Source organism: Pseudorca crassidens, chromosome 8 (assembly GCF_039906515.1).
Source record: "Pseudorca crassidens isolate mPseCra1 chromosome 8, mPseCra1.hap1, whole genome shotgun sequence".
Classification (NCBI taxonomy): domain Eukaryota; kingdom Metazoa; phylum Chordata; class Mammalia; order Artiodactyla; family Delphinidae; genus Pseudorca; species Pseudorca crassidens.
Genome location: NC_090303.1, coordinates 80,133,539 through 80,149,133, shown reverse-complemented (window position 1 = coordinate 80,149,133; position 15,595 = coordinate 80,133,539). Strand labels below are relative to the sequence as shown.

General features: G+C 36.4%; 1 protein-coding gene across 3 annotated transcripts in view; it reads left to right on the top strand.

Moving 5' to 3' along the window:
- Positions 1-14,969, top strand: part of WASL (WASP like actin nucleation promoting factor) — a 65,592-nt gene extending 50,623 nt beyond the window's left edge. For 2 of the 3 annotated variants that reach the window (XM_067746889.1, XM_067746891.1), the window contains exons 9-12: positions 19-36; positions 3,217-3,737; positions 11,086-11,194; positions 13,740-14,969. In XM_067746889.1, coding sequence (XP_067602990.1) covers positions 19-36; positions 3,217-3,737; positions 11,086-11,194; positions 13,740-13,801 — 710 coding nt within the window. In that variant the 3' untranslated portion in view covers positions 13,802-14,969. The remainder of the gene's footprint in view (positions 1-18; positions 37-3,216; positions 3,738-11,085; positions 11,195-13,739) is intronic. The other variant, XM_067746890.1, reaches the window with a different exon arrangement.
- Positions 14,970-15,595: the final 626 nt, after the last annotated feature.

Sequence of the window (15,595 nt, the reverse complement as noted above, 5' to 3'; positions counted from 1 at the left end):
CTAATAATCTGTTCTTAGGTCCACCACAGTGGAGTGGTATGTATGGGGGATGTTATTTGGCCCAGTGTACTAAATTATGCATGTGTTTATTTTCAAAGAAGCTACAACTCATTTATCCTGCCTCCAAATCTAACATCCAGTAAGGTTTTCTGCCTTCTATTCAAACTAATGTTTGGGGCTATGTAACTAATGTTACATAGATGCTAAAGTAAAAAAGGAAGTTTATTTCTATATGAGTCAGAGCTCATATTTCATCTGTAATTTAGATAATTTTTTTGAAATTCTGTGGATTACCTCTTAACGGCACCACTGTTTTTATTATTAATATACTTATTTTTAGTGATTGCTTTTCACAATTGGCATTATTTCAATAACCTACATAAAATATACTTACATTTTTACATTAATTTGGGGCAGTGGGGAGGACTAAACATAAGCAAACATGCAGTTATAAATGACTACTCAGAGAGTTGTTAGTATTCCCATAAGTTTAAATTTGTCTTGAATAATACTTGCCTGGTTTACTTCATCTTCATGAGAGTAGTTTCCTGAATTCTATAAAACTACATTTCTTTTAAATATTAGTTATATTTATATTATTTTACAATTTCTGCTTATAATTCCCTTAAATAAATATCTAGAGTTATCTACCAATTACTCTTAATATTAATTTGATCTGAAATAATATCTGAAAGTTAAGTATATCAACTTTTCTTTATAGTGCAGCATCAAGACGGGGTTTTTTCCATAAGCCTCAGTCTTTCTTCTTTTCTAACTAAGCTTTGATAGTAAGAACAGTTTTATTTGTTGTAACGTTTGTGTCATGCTTTTTACTTTATGTATTTATTAAATATCTAAGAACTATCATTGTCATTCTGATTCTGGTGTTTGTGTGACTCAGTTTTGAAAATCTGTAGGCCGCCAGACTTTCTCACAGTGGTGTGTGATCTGCTCAGCAGACATTTTTGTGCATGTGAACCTAACGTGCCGTCTCTCCTCTCCTCCTGTTTTAATTCTTTCACATTTTTACCTTGGTATGATATGGCATATCTTCTGCATACTTTCCTTTTTTTATGTAGGCATAATACAGATTTTAAAAATAGAAAGTTGGTAATAGATGTTTTCCTCATGAAAATACAGAGATGTTACTGCTCACTTTTCAGATAATAGAAATGCTGAACTTGTGCTGTACCCAAACTTGGTGCAGTTGATAATTTATTCACTATCAATTAAGGCTCTCCCTTTGCCTGAACAATAATTTACTGTCTCTTTGAATGGGTATTAGCTGAGTCCCAAATTATTCCAATAAATGTGCTTATTCCCAGTTCAAAAGAACTTTAAATCTATCTATTGAAGAGATACATCATTGTACATAGAAAAGATTATGGTTCCAGAGTCCTTGGTGAAACCACAGGAAATGATGGACTAATACCTTTTGTAGTAGAATAGAGTGGGTCCTTTTCCTCTTGATTAACAAACAACTAAATCATAAAAATGCTAGTTCAGACAACATTGATTTTTGAAATGTAAACCTCAGCTGATTAAAATGAAATCTTTGTATCTGCTTGAAGGATTTGATGTACTATCTTATTCAGGGAGTATACATAATATACATATGCCATATCCTCTTGGTTTTACCCTGTTATTACAAATTATGTTAGGAAAAGAATTTGGTTTTAGCAAGTTTAAACCTCCTTGCCTTGGATCTGGTGAGAAAATTGGGTGAACCTTAGCTGCAACACCCAGATCTCCAGTATGCCTTGAGTGTAAATCATAGGAACTTCCCTCAGTGATGGCCTGTATCCAAGTAGGATGACTGTCCTGTTTGCAGCTATATATTATTTCCAGTTTTAAAAGTTTCTATGCCAGGAGACAGTACCCTTGTGAGCTTTGGCCTTTCCGTATATTTCATCTAATGTTTATGACTATATTTGATAGCATATTTTAGAGTGTATTTCCATGATAGTCCCAAATAAAATCAGAAGATAATGTTTGATTTCCTTTGAACTGAGGGGGGCCTTTTCTTCTCTGGTATCATTGCATTATTGAGCATCTGAGCCTATTATTATTTGAAATTAAGGTAGGTATTTTTATTATATAGATTGTCGAAATATCCATCAATAATATATTAGTTGGTACCAGTAAATACAAATAGCTGTTATGGGTTTTAGGATTTCTTTATTCCTAAAAATAGTTATTTTTTCTAGTCACTCTTTAAATGAATGGAGAAATAATGAAGTTCATTATTATGTAAGTTTGTGTATGCTGTTGGTAAAATCATGTCTCTAGAAATGTAATAAATTTTGTACTTTGAATTTGTTTCTCTATTTTAGCTTACATTTTCCCTTAAGTAAAATAAGAATGTATATGTCATTACTACCAGGATAATGTTAATATTTTATTAATAACTTTAATTTTACAGTGTTTAGAAATTCTCAGTTAATTTGTTAATGGATAAGTAGTTGAACATTTCAGCTGAGCAACCAGCCTCCCTTAATGCCATCACTGGAATTGCTGACCATCTTTTATTAATGTAGTACAACAGATACAATATATACATGATATATTGTATTATATATCACTATAATATATATTTATTACAAAACTTGTATTATATGTTATTATATGTTCTATACATGTAAAATGTAGGACAATATAAATTACAAATGTAAGTTAGGTGACAAAGATTTACATTGTCAAAAAGTTTTGAGTTTAGCTCAGATTAACTTGAATAAATTCTAATAGATTATACTACATTAGCTATTTAATTCTGAATGTAAATTAATTTTATAAAACAACTAAATATACTTGATTCTTTAAAGAGAGAAGGTATCCATTTTTATGAAAACGTAAAATGTCGCTTATTGCCCAAAATGTTTGATATCATTGTTATAGTTTTATTATTATTACATAAAAATGTGTTTATTCCCTTACCTTGATAAGTGGTGCTGATTCCTAAAAACTAAATTCTACTATTTTAGCTAGTATTTTTTCAAGATAGACCACGAAGGCGATCTTCAGGCCGAGTAGTCCCAAACAGAGTTGTAAGATATCATCTGTGCCCAGGTATCTTTGTAAAGTAACATACAAAGATGAGGCCTCTTTTTTCCCCCTCATATTGGTTTTTTTTAATACATGTTGAAATGAGCCGCTTTTTCAGTATCATGTTTTGGGGGGGGGAAAGCATGCTTTTCTTTTTTTCTGTTTTCATTGCAGCACCACCACCTCCACCACCGTCCCGGGGAGGGCCGCCTCCTCCCCCGCCGCCTCCGCACAGTTCGGGCCCTCCTCCCCCTCCTGCCCGGGGAAGAGGGGCTCCTCCCCCGCCCCCTTCAAGAGCTCCCTCGGCTGCGCCGCCACCGCCGCCTCCGTCCAGGCCAGGTGTCGGGGTGCCTCCGCCACCGCCAAACAGGATGTACCCTCCCCCTCCTCCGGCCCTTCCCTCCTCAGCGCCTTCCGGGCCGCCGCCACCTCCTCCGCCAATGTCGGTGGCGGGGCCGGCGGCACCGCCCCCGCCGCCTCCACCTCCCCCGCCGCCGGGGCCGCCACCTCCCCCCGGCCTCCCTTCCGATGGTGACCATCAGGTTCCAACTTCTGCAGGAAGCAAAGCAGCTCTTTTAGATCAAATCAGAGAGGGTGCTCAGCTAAAAAAAGTGGAACAGAACAGTCGACCGGTGTCCTGCTCTGGAAGGGATGCGCTTTTAGACCAGATACGGCAGGGTATTCAGCTGAAATCTGTAAGTAATCTGTTCCTTTCGGTTTAGACTGCCTGTCTTAATGGAATTTTAAAGCAATTATAAGACATCTTTGAAAAAAATTTTTTTACTTTTTCTCTTGGTGTGTGTTTTTCCAACCCTTACATACCCTAAAATGCGTAAGTTTATACCTTTACCTGTGTGGTCCATACTTCTGTATCAAAATATCACCCCAGAAAGTTCCCTCATGACTCTCCCTTCTCAGAAAGGATCACTGACCTGATTTCTATCACCATAGGTTTAGTTTGCCTATTCTAGAACTTCATATAAAGAATATTGCACTATGTTTGCAATCTGTCGTTCTACACTTTTAAATAAATTTTAATTTAAAGAAAAATCTTTATTAAACTATACAGAAGTAAAAATAGCCCTGTTGAAACCAATTGTAATCATTTTGGCAAAGTCAAACCATTAACTTTATGAAAACTAAACCATATTTTAAAGTTTATGTGTCTGAAATTTAGATTAGTAGAGAATGAGACTCCACAGAAAATTCAAAGAGTTCTAATTAGAATTTCTATAGTGACAGATAATTTTGGATTCTCTGAATTGGTTGAGGTCATCGTTTCATCTTCCAGAGCAGAGGTTGGCAAACTTTTTTTTTAAAGGACCAGATAATAAACATTTTAGGCTTGCAGGCCATATGGTATCTGTTACAGCTGCTCAACTCTGCTATTATACCACAAAAGCAGCAGCCATAGACAGCACATAAGTCAGTGGGCATGATTGTGTTCTGTAAAGCTTTATTTATGGACACTGAAATTTGAATTTCATGTAATTTGCACATATCACAGATATTCTTGTTTTGTTTTCTTTCAACCATTTAAAAATGTGTAAAAAATCATTCTTAGCTTTAAAAAAGTTATACAAAAACAGGGGACAGGCTAGATTTGGTCCATGGCCGTAGTTTCCTGACCCCTGACCTAGAGCCTAACCTGGCTAACATTCACATGCTTCCTCTGGGCCTTTATGTGTGGTCTCTCAGTTCCAGGAGGAACATTTGCTCTGCAGGGCTTCAGGCAGGTTACGGATGGTAGATTTTTCTATGAAGTAAATGGAGCTGAAAGGAGATTTTAATTGAAAATTATTTTGCAGTGTGTAGAGAATTATGATAACTTACTAAATCTCAGAAGCTTTAGCTAGGAAGAGAATGATGGCTAGGGAACACAGCTAATCGAAGGAAAGCATTTAAACATCAACCTAGCACAGATTTAAGAAACTTCTTTAAAATGTGTCTACATCTTTTCTTAATATGTATTCAGGATGATACTTAGATCAGCCTGTGAAAAATCACCTCTGCTCCCTCTCCCCGTTTAGTTCAGACTACAGGTTTCTCAGGAGCAGTTGAAGAACTTTGAATAGTTGTTGGGGGGGGGAATTATTGTCAAAATGACCACAGCCCAGGTGAATAGCAGATTTTAATGGGGTCATATACTTTAGAATTTCAAATACATAAGTTGACCCTTGGACAGCAATGGGAGTTAGGGGTGCCAGCCCCCTGAGCAGTCAAATCTGTGTATAACTTTTGACTCCCCAGAACTTAATTACTAATGGCCTACTGTTGACTGGAAGCCTTACCAATAACATAAACAGTTAATTTAACACATATTTTGTATATGTATTATATACTGTATTCTTACAACAAAGTAAGCTAGAGAAGGGAAATGTTATAAAGAAAATCATAAGGAAGAGAAAATACATTTACAGTACTGAACTGTATTTATTGATGCTGTAAGTTTACATCATCTGTTTACAAGATGAATAATCTATCTGTTAGTACCTACATCAATTTGGTCAATATTGTCTTATTAATATAATACAAACACTGTAGATGTTATATGTAATACTAACAGTAGACATCAAAAATGAAAAGAATGTGAGAAATTTATATTTATTTACATGTATAATAATTCATGCAGCGTTAACGGAGAGACAGCCATATGATTGCTTTATGGTAGCCTAGCATATTCGATATGGTTGCTTCACAGTAGCCAGCCTATATACTAGTGAATGAATCGTTATAAAATTTTTATGGCATATGTTAGTACAGTCATATTCATAATACTGTATTGGGAACATTGTTATATGTTTTTTCAAAAACCACTTGCCTGTGAAGGTAGGCAGATACGCAGTTTCTCCAGTTACGAGAGAGGGGGGCATACTGTATGGTAATGTAGTTCTCCAAAAGCAAAGTTGTAGAACAGTAAGAAAACTAACACAGTATTAATTTTATATTAAATATCCCTCACCTTACGCCTATGTAAGGAGCGGCTATCCACTTCAACTCTTACACACAGTGTTCTACATGATGAATACTTAGGTGATGATGATGACACAAAAATATTTCATACACTTCTTGCCATATAGTTATTAGATTTTCACACAGAGACACACATACACAACAGATAAATTTATTAACTGTACAGCATGATGATTACTATTCATTAAGTGGAAGTAGGTCATCGTAAAGGGCTTCATCCTTGTTGTCGTCACGTTGAGCAGGCTGAAGAGCAGGAGGAGGAAAAGGAGGTGTTGGTCTTTCTTGCTGTCTCAGGAGTGGCCTCAATGGAAGATGTGGAGGGAGGGGTAAGGGGAGGCAGGAGAGGCAGGCACACTAATTTTATAGAACTATATCATACTGGGTTGGCCAAAGAGTTTGTTCGGTTTTTCCCATAAGATGGCTCTAGTAGCGCTTAGGTTGTCTTTAACTTCATTCAAAACAATTTTATTAGATTGTATTGTGACAGCTGTCATATCAGCGTGCATTAAAAAAAAAAAACTTACCAAAAATTGGTGAATTTTTGTGTAGCCGTTTTAATATTGAAAACGGAAGAAAAACATTTTCAGCATATTATGCTTTATTATTTCAAGAAAGGTAAAAACACAGCCAAAACGTAAAAAAAAGACTTGTACAGCGTATGGAGAAGGGGCTGTGACTGGTTGAACGTGTCAAAAGTGGTTTGCGAAGTTTCGTGCCGGAGATTTCACGCTGGATGATGCTCCACGGTCAGGGAGACCAATTGAAGTTGATAGCGATCAAGTCAAGACATTAATTGGGAACAATCAGTGTTACACCACGCGGGAGATAGCCGACATACTCAAAATATCCAAATCAAGCGGTGAAAATCATTTGCACCAGCTTGATTTATGTTCATCGCTTTGATGTTTGGGTTCAACATAAGTTAAGCGAAAAAAAACCTTCTTGACCATATTTCCACATGCAATTCTCTACTGAAACATAACGAAAACATTCCGTTTTTCAAACAAATTGTGATTGGCAATGAAAAGTGGATACTGTACAATAATGTGGAACGGAGGAGATTGTAGGGCAAGCGAAATGGACGACCACCAACCACACCAAAGGCCGGTCTTCATCCAGAGAAGGTGATGTTGTGTATATGGTGGGATTGGAAGGGAGTCCTCTATTATGAGCTCCTTCCGGAAAGCCAAACAATTAATTCCAGCAAGTACTGCTCCCAGTTAGAACAACTGAAATCAGCCCTTGATGAAAACATCGGGAATTAAGTCAACAGAAAACGCATCATCTTCCATCAGGATAATGCAAGACTGCATGTTTTGTGATGACCAGGCAAAAACTGTTACAGCTTGGCTGGGAAGTTCTGATTCATCCTGCATATTCACCAGACATTGCACCTTCGGATTTCCATTTATTTCGGTCTTCACAGAATTTTTTTAATGAAAAAAATTTTAATTCCCTGGAAGACTATAAAAGGCACCTGGGACAGTTCTTTGCTCAAAAAGATAAAAAGTTTTTAGAAGGGCTTCCCTGGTGGCTCAGTGGTTGAGAGTCCGCCTGCTGATGCAGGGGACACAGGTTCGTGTCCCAGTCCGGGAAGCTCCCACATGCCGCGGAGCGGCTGGGCCCGTGAGCCATGGCCGCTGAGCCTGCGCATCTGGAGCCTGTGCTCCACAACGGGAGAGGCCACAGCGATGAGAGGCCACAGCGGTGAGAGGCCCGCATACCGCCAAAAAAAAAAAAAAAGTTTTTAGAAGATGGAATTATGATGTTGCCTGAAAAGTGGCAGAAGATAGTGGAACAAAAGGGTGACTACATTGTTCACTAAAGTGCTTGGTGAAAATGAAAAATGTGTCTTTTATTTTTACTTGAAAACCAAAGGAACTTTTTGGCCAACCCAATAATTCCTTGTTTTAGTTTTAGTACCCATATCATAGAAGGGTCCGTGTTGTAAAGGAAGTCAAATGCAGTCTTGAATAATCCGAGAACCCTTCTTTCTTCCAGATTGTCTCATGTCCATTTGTTTTCCTGGCACTGCTTCTTCTACATTTTCTTCATCATCATCTGGCACTGGTTTGGAAACACTCATCTTCATCAAGTCATCTTCTGTTAATTTTTCTGGTGTGGTATCTGTTAGCTCTTTTATTTCTCCAAGATCCATATCTTGAAACTCTTCACCACCACTGCCACCACCTCCCGCCACCTTTTTTGCCATATCAATGATCTCTTTCATGATTTCCTTGCTTGGCTCTGTTGTAAATCCTATGAAGTCATATAGAACATCTGGACACAGTTTCTCCAGCAGGAATTTATTGTTTTGGGCTTGATGGCTTTCACCACATTTTCTGTAAGAACAATGGCATCTTCAATGACGTAATCCTTCCAGACTTTCATGATGTTCTCTCTCCCGGAGTTCTCTTCTATAGTTGACAGTTCGTCACATAGAGTACCATGTGTAATGAGCCTTAAAGGTCTTTATGACCCCCTGATCTAGAGGCTGAATTAGAGATGTTGTGTTGGAGGCAAGTAGACCACTGTGGTGTTGAAGTCATGGGGTTCTGGGTGGCCTGGGCACTCTCCAATATCAAAAGAACTTTATAAGGTGGTCCCTTACTGGCAAGGGACCTCCTAACTTCAGGGACAAAGCATTGATGAAACCAATTCAGAAAAAGTGTTCTCCTTGTCCAGGCCTTTTTGTCATCTAACCAAAAAGACTGGCAGCTGGTGTTTATCTTTTCCCTTCAACAAGAGTTAGCAAATTTATAGATAAGAGCAGTCCTGATCGTAAACCTGACTGCATTTGCACAGAACAGCAGAGTTAACCTATCCCTCCTCAATCGTGGTGCTTGCTTCTCTTCCTTACTTATAAGTGTCCTTTGTGGCATTTTTCTTCCAGGGTACTTCTAGGACACTTTCGTCTACATTTAAAACCTATTCAAGCAGATATCCTTTCTCCTCTATTATTTTCTTAATGGCATCTGGGAACTCCTCTGCTGCCTCTTGGTCGGCAGAAGCTGCTTTTCTTTTAAAGCCAAACCTCTTTCTAAAATTATCAAACCGTCCTTTGCTGGCATTAAATTTTCCAGCTTTAGATCCTTCACCTTCCTTTTCATTTAAGTTGTCATGTAATGACTTCACTTTTTCTCAAATCATTAGAGTCTATAGGTATGCCTTTCTTATAGCAATCCTGCATCCACATGGAAGCTGCATTTCAATATGAGATATAAAGTTATTTCACAAAAAGTGCAAGGTTTTTGCACCTGATGATGTAGCTGCAGCGATGGTTTCATGAATTTCTTGTTCTTTTTTTTATTATGGTCCTTAATGCCAGATTCATTTGTCTTGAAACAGTGGGCAGCTGCAGCTGCAGACCTCAGTCTACAATACATATCACACAATTCAGCTTTTTCTTGTAATGTCATGACTTTTCTCCGCTTCTTGGGAGCACTTCTAGCATTACTAGTGGTGCTTAGTATGGGTCCCGTGGTTTTGGTCAAGGTTTGCAGTATTGCACTAAATACAATGAAAAATACATGAGAACTGCGAGAGATCACTTTTTACTGTGATACGCAATTTATTGGAGGGACAAACTGCTCACACTGATAACATCACAGGGAGTTTTAAGCATATACTTACAACACTTGAGCATACTGAAATAGCAATAGGAGGTGGGTACAAAATTATTACAGTAGTACAATGTGCACTACAGTTAATCTTATGCAGTTATGATTTAAAACTGCATCTTTATGTTTGTTTACATTTCTCTCAACAGGGAATGGTGCCGTGTACAGTCTGTGTATAAGCTTTAATAAATTCTATCTTTTTATAATAGATTCGTGTATATTTTATGGTAGTAAATGATAAAATAGATGTGTATATATGTTTTATGCAATCATGACATATCTAACTTTTTCTTAATTTTTTCCATACTTCTAGGCAGTGTGATTCATCTGTAAGTTTTTTCAAATGTAGCAAATCTTTAAAAAGTTTTCCAATATATTTGTTGAAAATAATCTGCATATAAGTGGACCCATGCAGTTCAAACTCGTGTTGTTCAAGGGTCAACTGTGTGTGTGTGTGTGTGTGTGTGTGTGTGTGTGTGTGTGTGTGTGTGTGTGTGTGTAATTATTTAGTATAGCTGTGCTATTTCATTTTTAATTATACCAGTATCATCCCAGGGACAAAGTTAACAAAATGACTGTTTTGTATAAACGACTGCTCATTTTAGTCAGAGTGCACATACAGCAATAGTTTCTAAATTGTATTTTTTTTTCCTAAATCTCTACAAACTTCCTGTAGTTTCTTTTTTAATGAGTGTTGGAATCAGGGATTATTTTATATAGAAATTAGATTTTAATGAGACCCTTTGATATTGATTTTTTCCCCCCAAATGTAGTTTATATTAGGTAAAGTACTTTAGTTAGGGATAGTTAGTTGCCTTGTGAGGTACATTTTGAAAGCTACGCATCTGATCTCCTCCTCCTACATGATATGAGAAGGAAGGTTCATTTTGAATTCTAGTATATTATATATTGTACATATTTACATTATAACTTTATATTAAGTATAATATTTAAAGTTATAAAGCCTATTAGTAAAGCTGAGTTTTTCTAGGAAACCATAAGTCTCTTTAATTGCTCTTAGATATCCTAAAATGTTCTTCTCTAATAACTTTAGGCATCTAAATACTACCTTAGTTTTGTAAAATGATGTCCTTTGATAATCGTTTTAAAGTTTCTCATCAGCCAAGGCTTTGTGTACTAGAATGAACAGAAGTAACCCAGCTGTAAGGGCAAGTATTATTTAGGAAAAAGTTTGACTGTTGTATTAAATTTGGAAGTGTATTAATGGCTTATACATTAAGGAGGGGAAATGTATCTTGGAGAATTATTTTAAGGCAGCAGTTTTTTTTCTTCTTAATTTTGTTAATCCTATTCTAGGCTTGATTGTTTGCTTTTTTGGTTTTGTTTTGTTTTAAAATAATAAAGTGATTCTAAGGGAGAAAGATTTTCTGGAGACAGAGATTTGTTGCTAAGGATGTGTTACTAAATTTTGCTGATTTTCCTTTCCAAGGTATCTGACGGCCCAGAGTCTACACCACCGACACCTGCACCCACTTCAGGAATTGTAGGTGCATTAATGGAAGTGATGCAGAAAAGGAGCAAAGCCATTCATTCTTCAGGTATATTTGCATGTGTATATATATATTTAATAAATTTGAATATTTGAAGTTCTGCTTCTCTTTTTATTCTGTGACACAGTCTTTGCTAGATTTTCCCCTGCTATTGAATAACTTATTGATGTAGGTTCTAGGATATATTTTAAGTTGTTGCAACTGTGACTAGTCTATTTGAAGCTTAATGGATGTCAAGACACCACTGTCATAATCATAAATTGGAAGAACAACTTTAGCAAAATGACAGTTTTGTTTCCTGAACCAGAAATACTAATAGAATGCCTGGCAAACAACTTGTAAACAAGGCTGGAGAGTTCTGAATCTCATTCCTGTGACATTCTTGTGACATAAGAAATTTAGGTTTCCCTGATTTGCAAGAGTTGGGGCTGAGAAATGAGATAATTTATACTGTTTCTAGGGTTTAGTAAAGAATCCTAAAGTTTTTTGTTTCCTCTTTTTTTTTTCCTAAAAGGTTTATTTGAATAAACTAGTACTCATTTGAGGTTATTAAACATATACACACCACCACGTAAATGAATATCACTTTTAAAAGAGAGAAAGAATATGGGTTTTGCTGATGTGATGGTTGAGGTTTACTGGAGAGCATGATGTACTAGAAGCAGATCTTTGTTCTTATTAAATCTATTACTTACTCCCTGTGGTGGACCTCAATTCTCCAGTTTGTTACATGTAGAGAATTCATAAATCAGATGATTGATATGAACAGTAAGTAAGCTAATATGCAGCTAACCAGCAGATTGCCTAGCACATAGTAGGTGTTCAGTAAATGTTATTTTCCTTCTCTTTCTTTCTCCTTAAGGATGTGGGTATCTAAGATCTTTTAGCAACATTTGTTTTTCTTAAATAGGCATTTTTATTTCCATACCGTGTTACAAAGATAGGATAGGTTAATTCAGTCCACAAATATTTATTGTGGAATAATAATAAAATAACAAAACAACAAAAATTCCTGCCTTCATGGACCATGCATTCTAGTGAGAGAGAGAGAGACAATAAATAAAACAAATTAGAAAATATGTATATTAAATGGTGATATGTACTAAGGACAGAAATTAAGCAGAAAAGGGAGATATAAGGACTAACAGGCCGTGAGAGGGAAGTTCATTTTGAAATAGGATAATGAGGCCTACCTAAGATGTCATGTGAGAAAAGACCAGACGGAGTTCAGGGAGTAAACCATGTAGAAAACAGGAAAGTGTGTACAGCCAGTACAAAGTTCCTGAGGTTGAGGAACAGTGCCAATCAAGGTCAGTAGGGCTGGAATAAGAGAGCAGGAGAAAGAAGGAATGTAGTTTGAGAGGTGGCAGTGGGTCAGGAGTAAGGCTTTGGAAGCCATGAATGTGATGGGAAGCCACTGGAAGGTTCTTAGCAGAGGAGTGGCAGTGATCCAAGCTAGAGATGATGCAGGTTTGAATCAGGTTGGGAGCACCTGAGAAGTGGTTGGATACCAGTTATACTTTGAATATGGAGGTCATTGGGTTTGCTGATGGATTGGAAGTGAGGTTTGGAAAAAAAGGAGTGATGGATAACTCTGAGGTTTTTGAACTGAGCAGCTGAAAGAGTGAAATTTTCTTTAACAGAGTGGGAAAGATTTAGGAGAGTAGCAAGTTGGAAAGGAAGGATTAGGAATTTGATTCTGTACAAATTAAATTTGAGATACTTATTAAAAAATTAAAAGTAGATATTGAGTAGACATTTGGTTATGAGTCTGGAATTCAGGGGAGAGATGTGAACGGTTAATATAAATTTGTATGTCATTAAGATATTCATGGTATTTAAAGTTATGGAACTGGATGAGATCATCAAAGTGGGTATAAATGGAGAAGAGAAAGTTTAATGAGTTTGGAGCACTGGAGAGTGTGGTATCTTAGAAGTCAGGTGAAGAAGTGTTTGAAGGAGGATGGAGTGATCATCTGGGTCAGGTGGGTGTGATGGGTCAGGAAAATGAGAACAGAGAATTGAGCTTTAGCTTTAGCGACGGTAGGTCCTTGGTGACCCGGAAAGAGCGGTGTCAGTGGGTTCAAGGGAGAATAGGGGGTAGAAGAGGAGATTAGGTACTGGGACTGCCTACTCCGTTTCCTTTATGGCTTAGTGCTGATGCGGTTCCCACCTGTCACTGGAATTATAATTAAAATTGGTAGCCAAACAATGTGCTGGTTATATTTTTTACAACTTTTCTTTAAAGACAGTCATTGAAGGGGCCTTTGTTGGGTTTGCGATATGTGAGCCTAAAATTCAGAGAGATCAACTCAAATGTGATTTTACATATAAAGAAACGCAGGTTGAAACTGGTTACATAGATACTTAGGGACTAGAACCCAAGTCTTCTTAGTCATGTTCTAATCTTCAGCTTACTATCCAATACTCTTTAGATGTATTTTACTGATTCATTTTAAATCATTTTAGTAACTAGATTCCTCCAGGTTTGTGTTTTAGAAACTGAATAATTAGAGAAGTCCCCTAAGAATTATGAAATGTCATTTGATTTATACATATGTTTTAATTGTTTGTATTAATGATTCTCTTCTAGATGAAGATGAGGATGAAGATGATGAAGAAGATTTTGAGGATGATGATGAATGGGAAGACTGATCTATATATTATATATATATTTTTAAGGTGAAATACTAAACACTACTTTCTGTCTATGGATTCTGTAAAATTATCATGTAAATGTTCTACCAATTTGCTGTATATTTTTGTTGCCTTTTTTGCTTTTTTTTATTAATCTGTGCAATACCTCATTTAATCTGTAAGGGTTTGTCATAATCCTCTGCAAAGCTACTCCCTGTTACTGTGTGCACGTTTACACCAGGATGCTCACTTAATTTGTGAATATTTCTCATTCCATCAACAAGGGAGTTTAAATATTATATGTGAGACTGACAAAAACCTTAATGTAATTTAGTTATAATGCCAGAAGGAAAACACTATTTTCATACCCTACTTTTTCTGTACCTAAATTTTCTTATTAAAATCTAGTATAGCACTACATTCTTTTTTAAGTGATGCAAACTTTAGTTTATTTAGCCCCTTCATTTCGAACACATGCCACATGAATGTTGAAGCTGATACATTGCACAGTTCTCTAGACATCACTACACTGATGCAGTTTCTCAAATTTTAGCAATATGCGCTATGTAAAATCACTACAGAGATGCTAGTTGGGAAAATGGTAACACACCTCTTACAGCAATATTGCCTGTTACTGTACAGATGTGGTATTTGGAGGCTGGAATCATAAGGAGCCCTTGCATACCTATGCTTGACTGAGGTTATTTTTGTGCTATAGCAAATGTGGCAGGCTCTTTTAGGCAAAAATTTAAAAAATATTTTTGGTACTATTCTGAAACAAAAGTTGTTGAGGTTTGGGGATCTTAGAGATAATTTCGTTCTACATGAACTGAAGGAGGCTATACATTGTGGTTACTTCAATATTTGGTTAAATATACTGTAAAAATCAGAACATCATAAAAGTGGTGTGGAATTAAGTATTTTTATTTTGCAGTCTGTATAGATTGAGGTATTCAGAAATACCAGACATAAAAATCTTACCTATTTGGCAAAGGTATACACTGTAATGATGAAACTATTATGCTGTTTTTTTAAAGTTTGATAATTTCTCAAGATTTTTGTCAAATGTCAGGTGAAGGGTTACATTTTTCTTAAAAGATTGGTGGTCCCAATGTCAAATTTCTTGAAATACAAAACTGAATGACAGGTTTAAAAAAAAAAAACAAATAAAACTTTACAACCTGCACATTTGTTATGTATGCTAAATGATACGATGCCTCTCTACAATACACTAGTCTGCCTAAAGGTGGTTGTTTCATATTTATAGCATTAATTATCATACCTACCTACTTTAAATTTTAGGTAGAAAAATTATCTGATTTACATACAGACACCTATTTTTCTCACATTGAGTCATACTCAGAATGTAGTTGCAAATGTATTTCATTACTATAGTCACAATATCCAACTAAAAATTAAGCTGTCTATAATTGTACCGACCAAAATCTGGTGTTGGCATGATCTTGACAGGCTGGACCTGCAAGATGTGGCTTGAATTTTAACCAGTTATCACATAATCTCTAGTGATCATGCGTCTAGTTATCATGAGAAATAATTTAAAAGGTTTTGTTGCTGAAAGCAGTAAGTGGTGCAGTAAAACAGTTAAGTTATTCAAAGAATGTTACCTACCTTGCAGGAATAATTTAAGAACGTGGGAAAGATTCTAGACTTTTTGTTTCTTGCAAAAACAGTGCCCTCTGCTGCTGGAAACCTTTTTCTGCTTACTCTCATTTTTATTGTGGCTTGAGCTCTGTGGGTCTGGTGTGGATGAGGCTGGACAACTACTAACCAGTAAAATTAGAAATTTGTGCA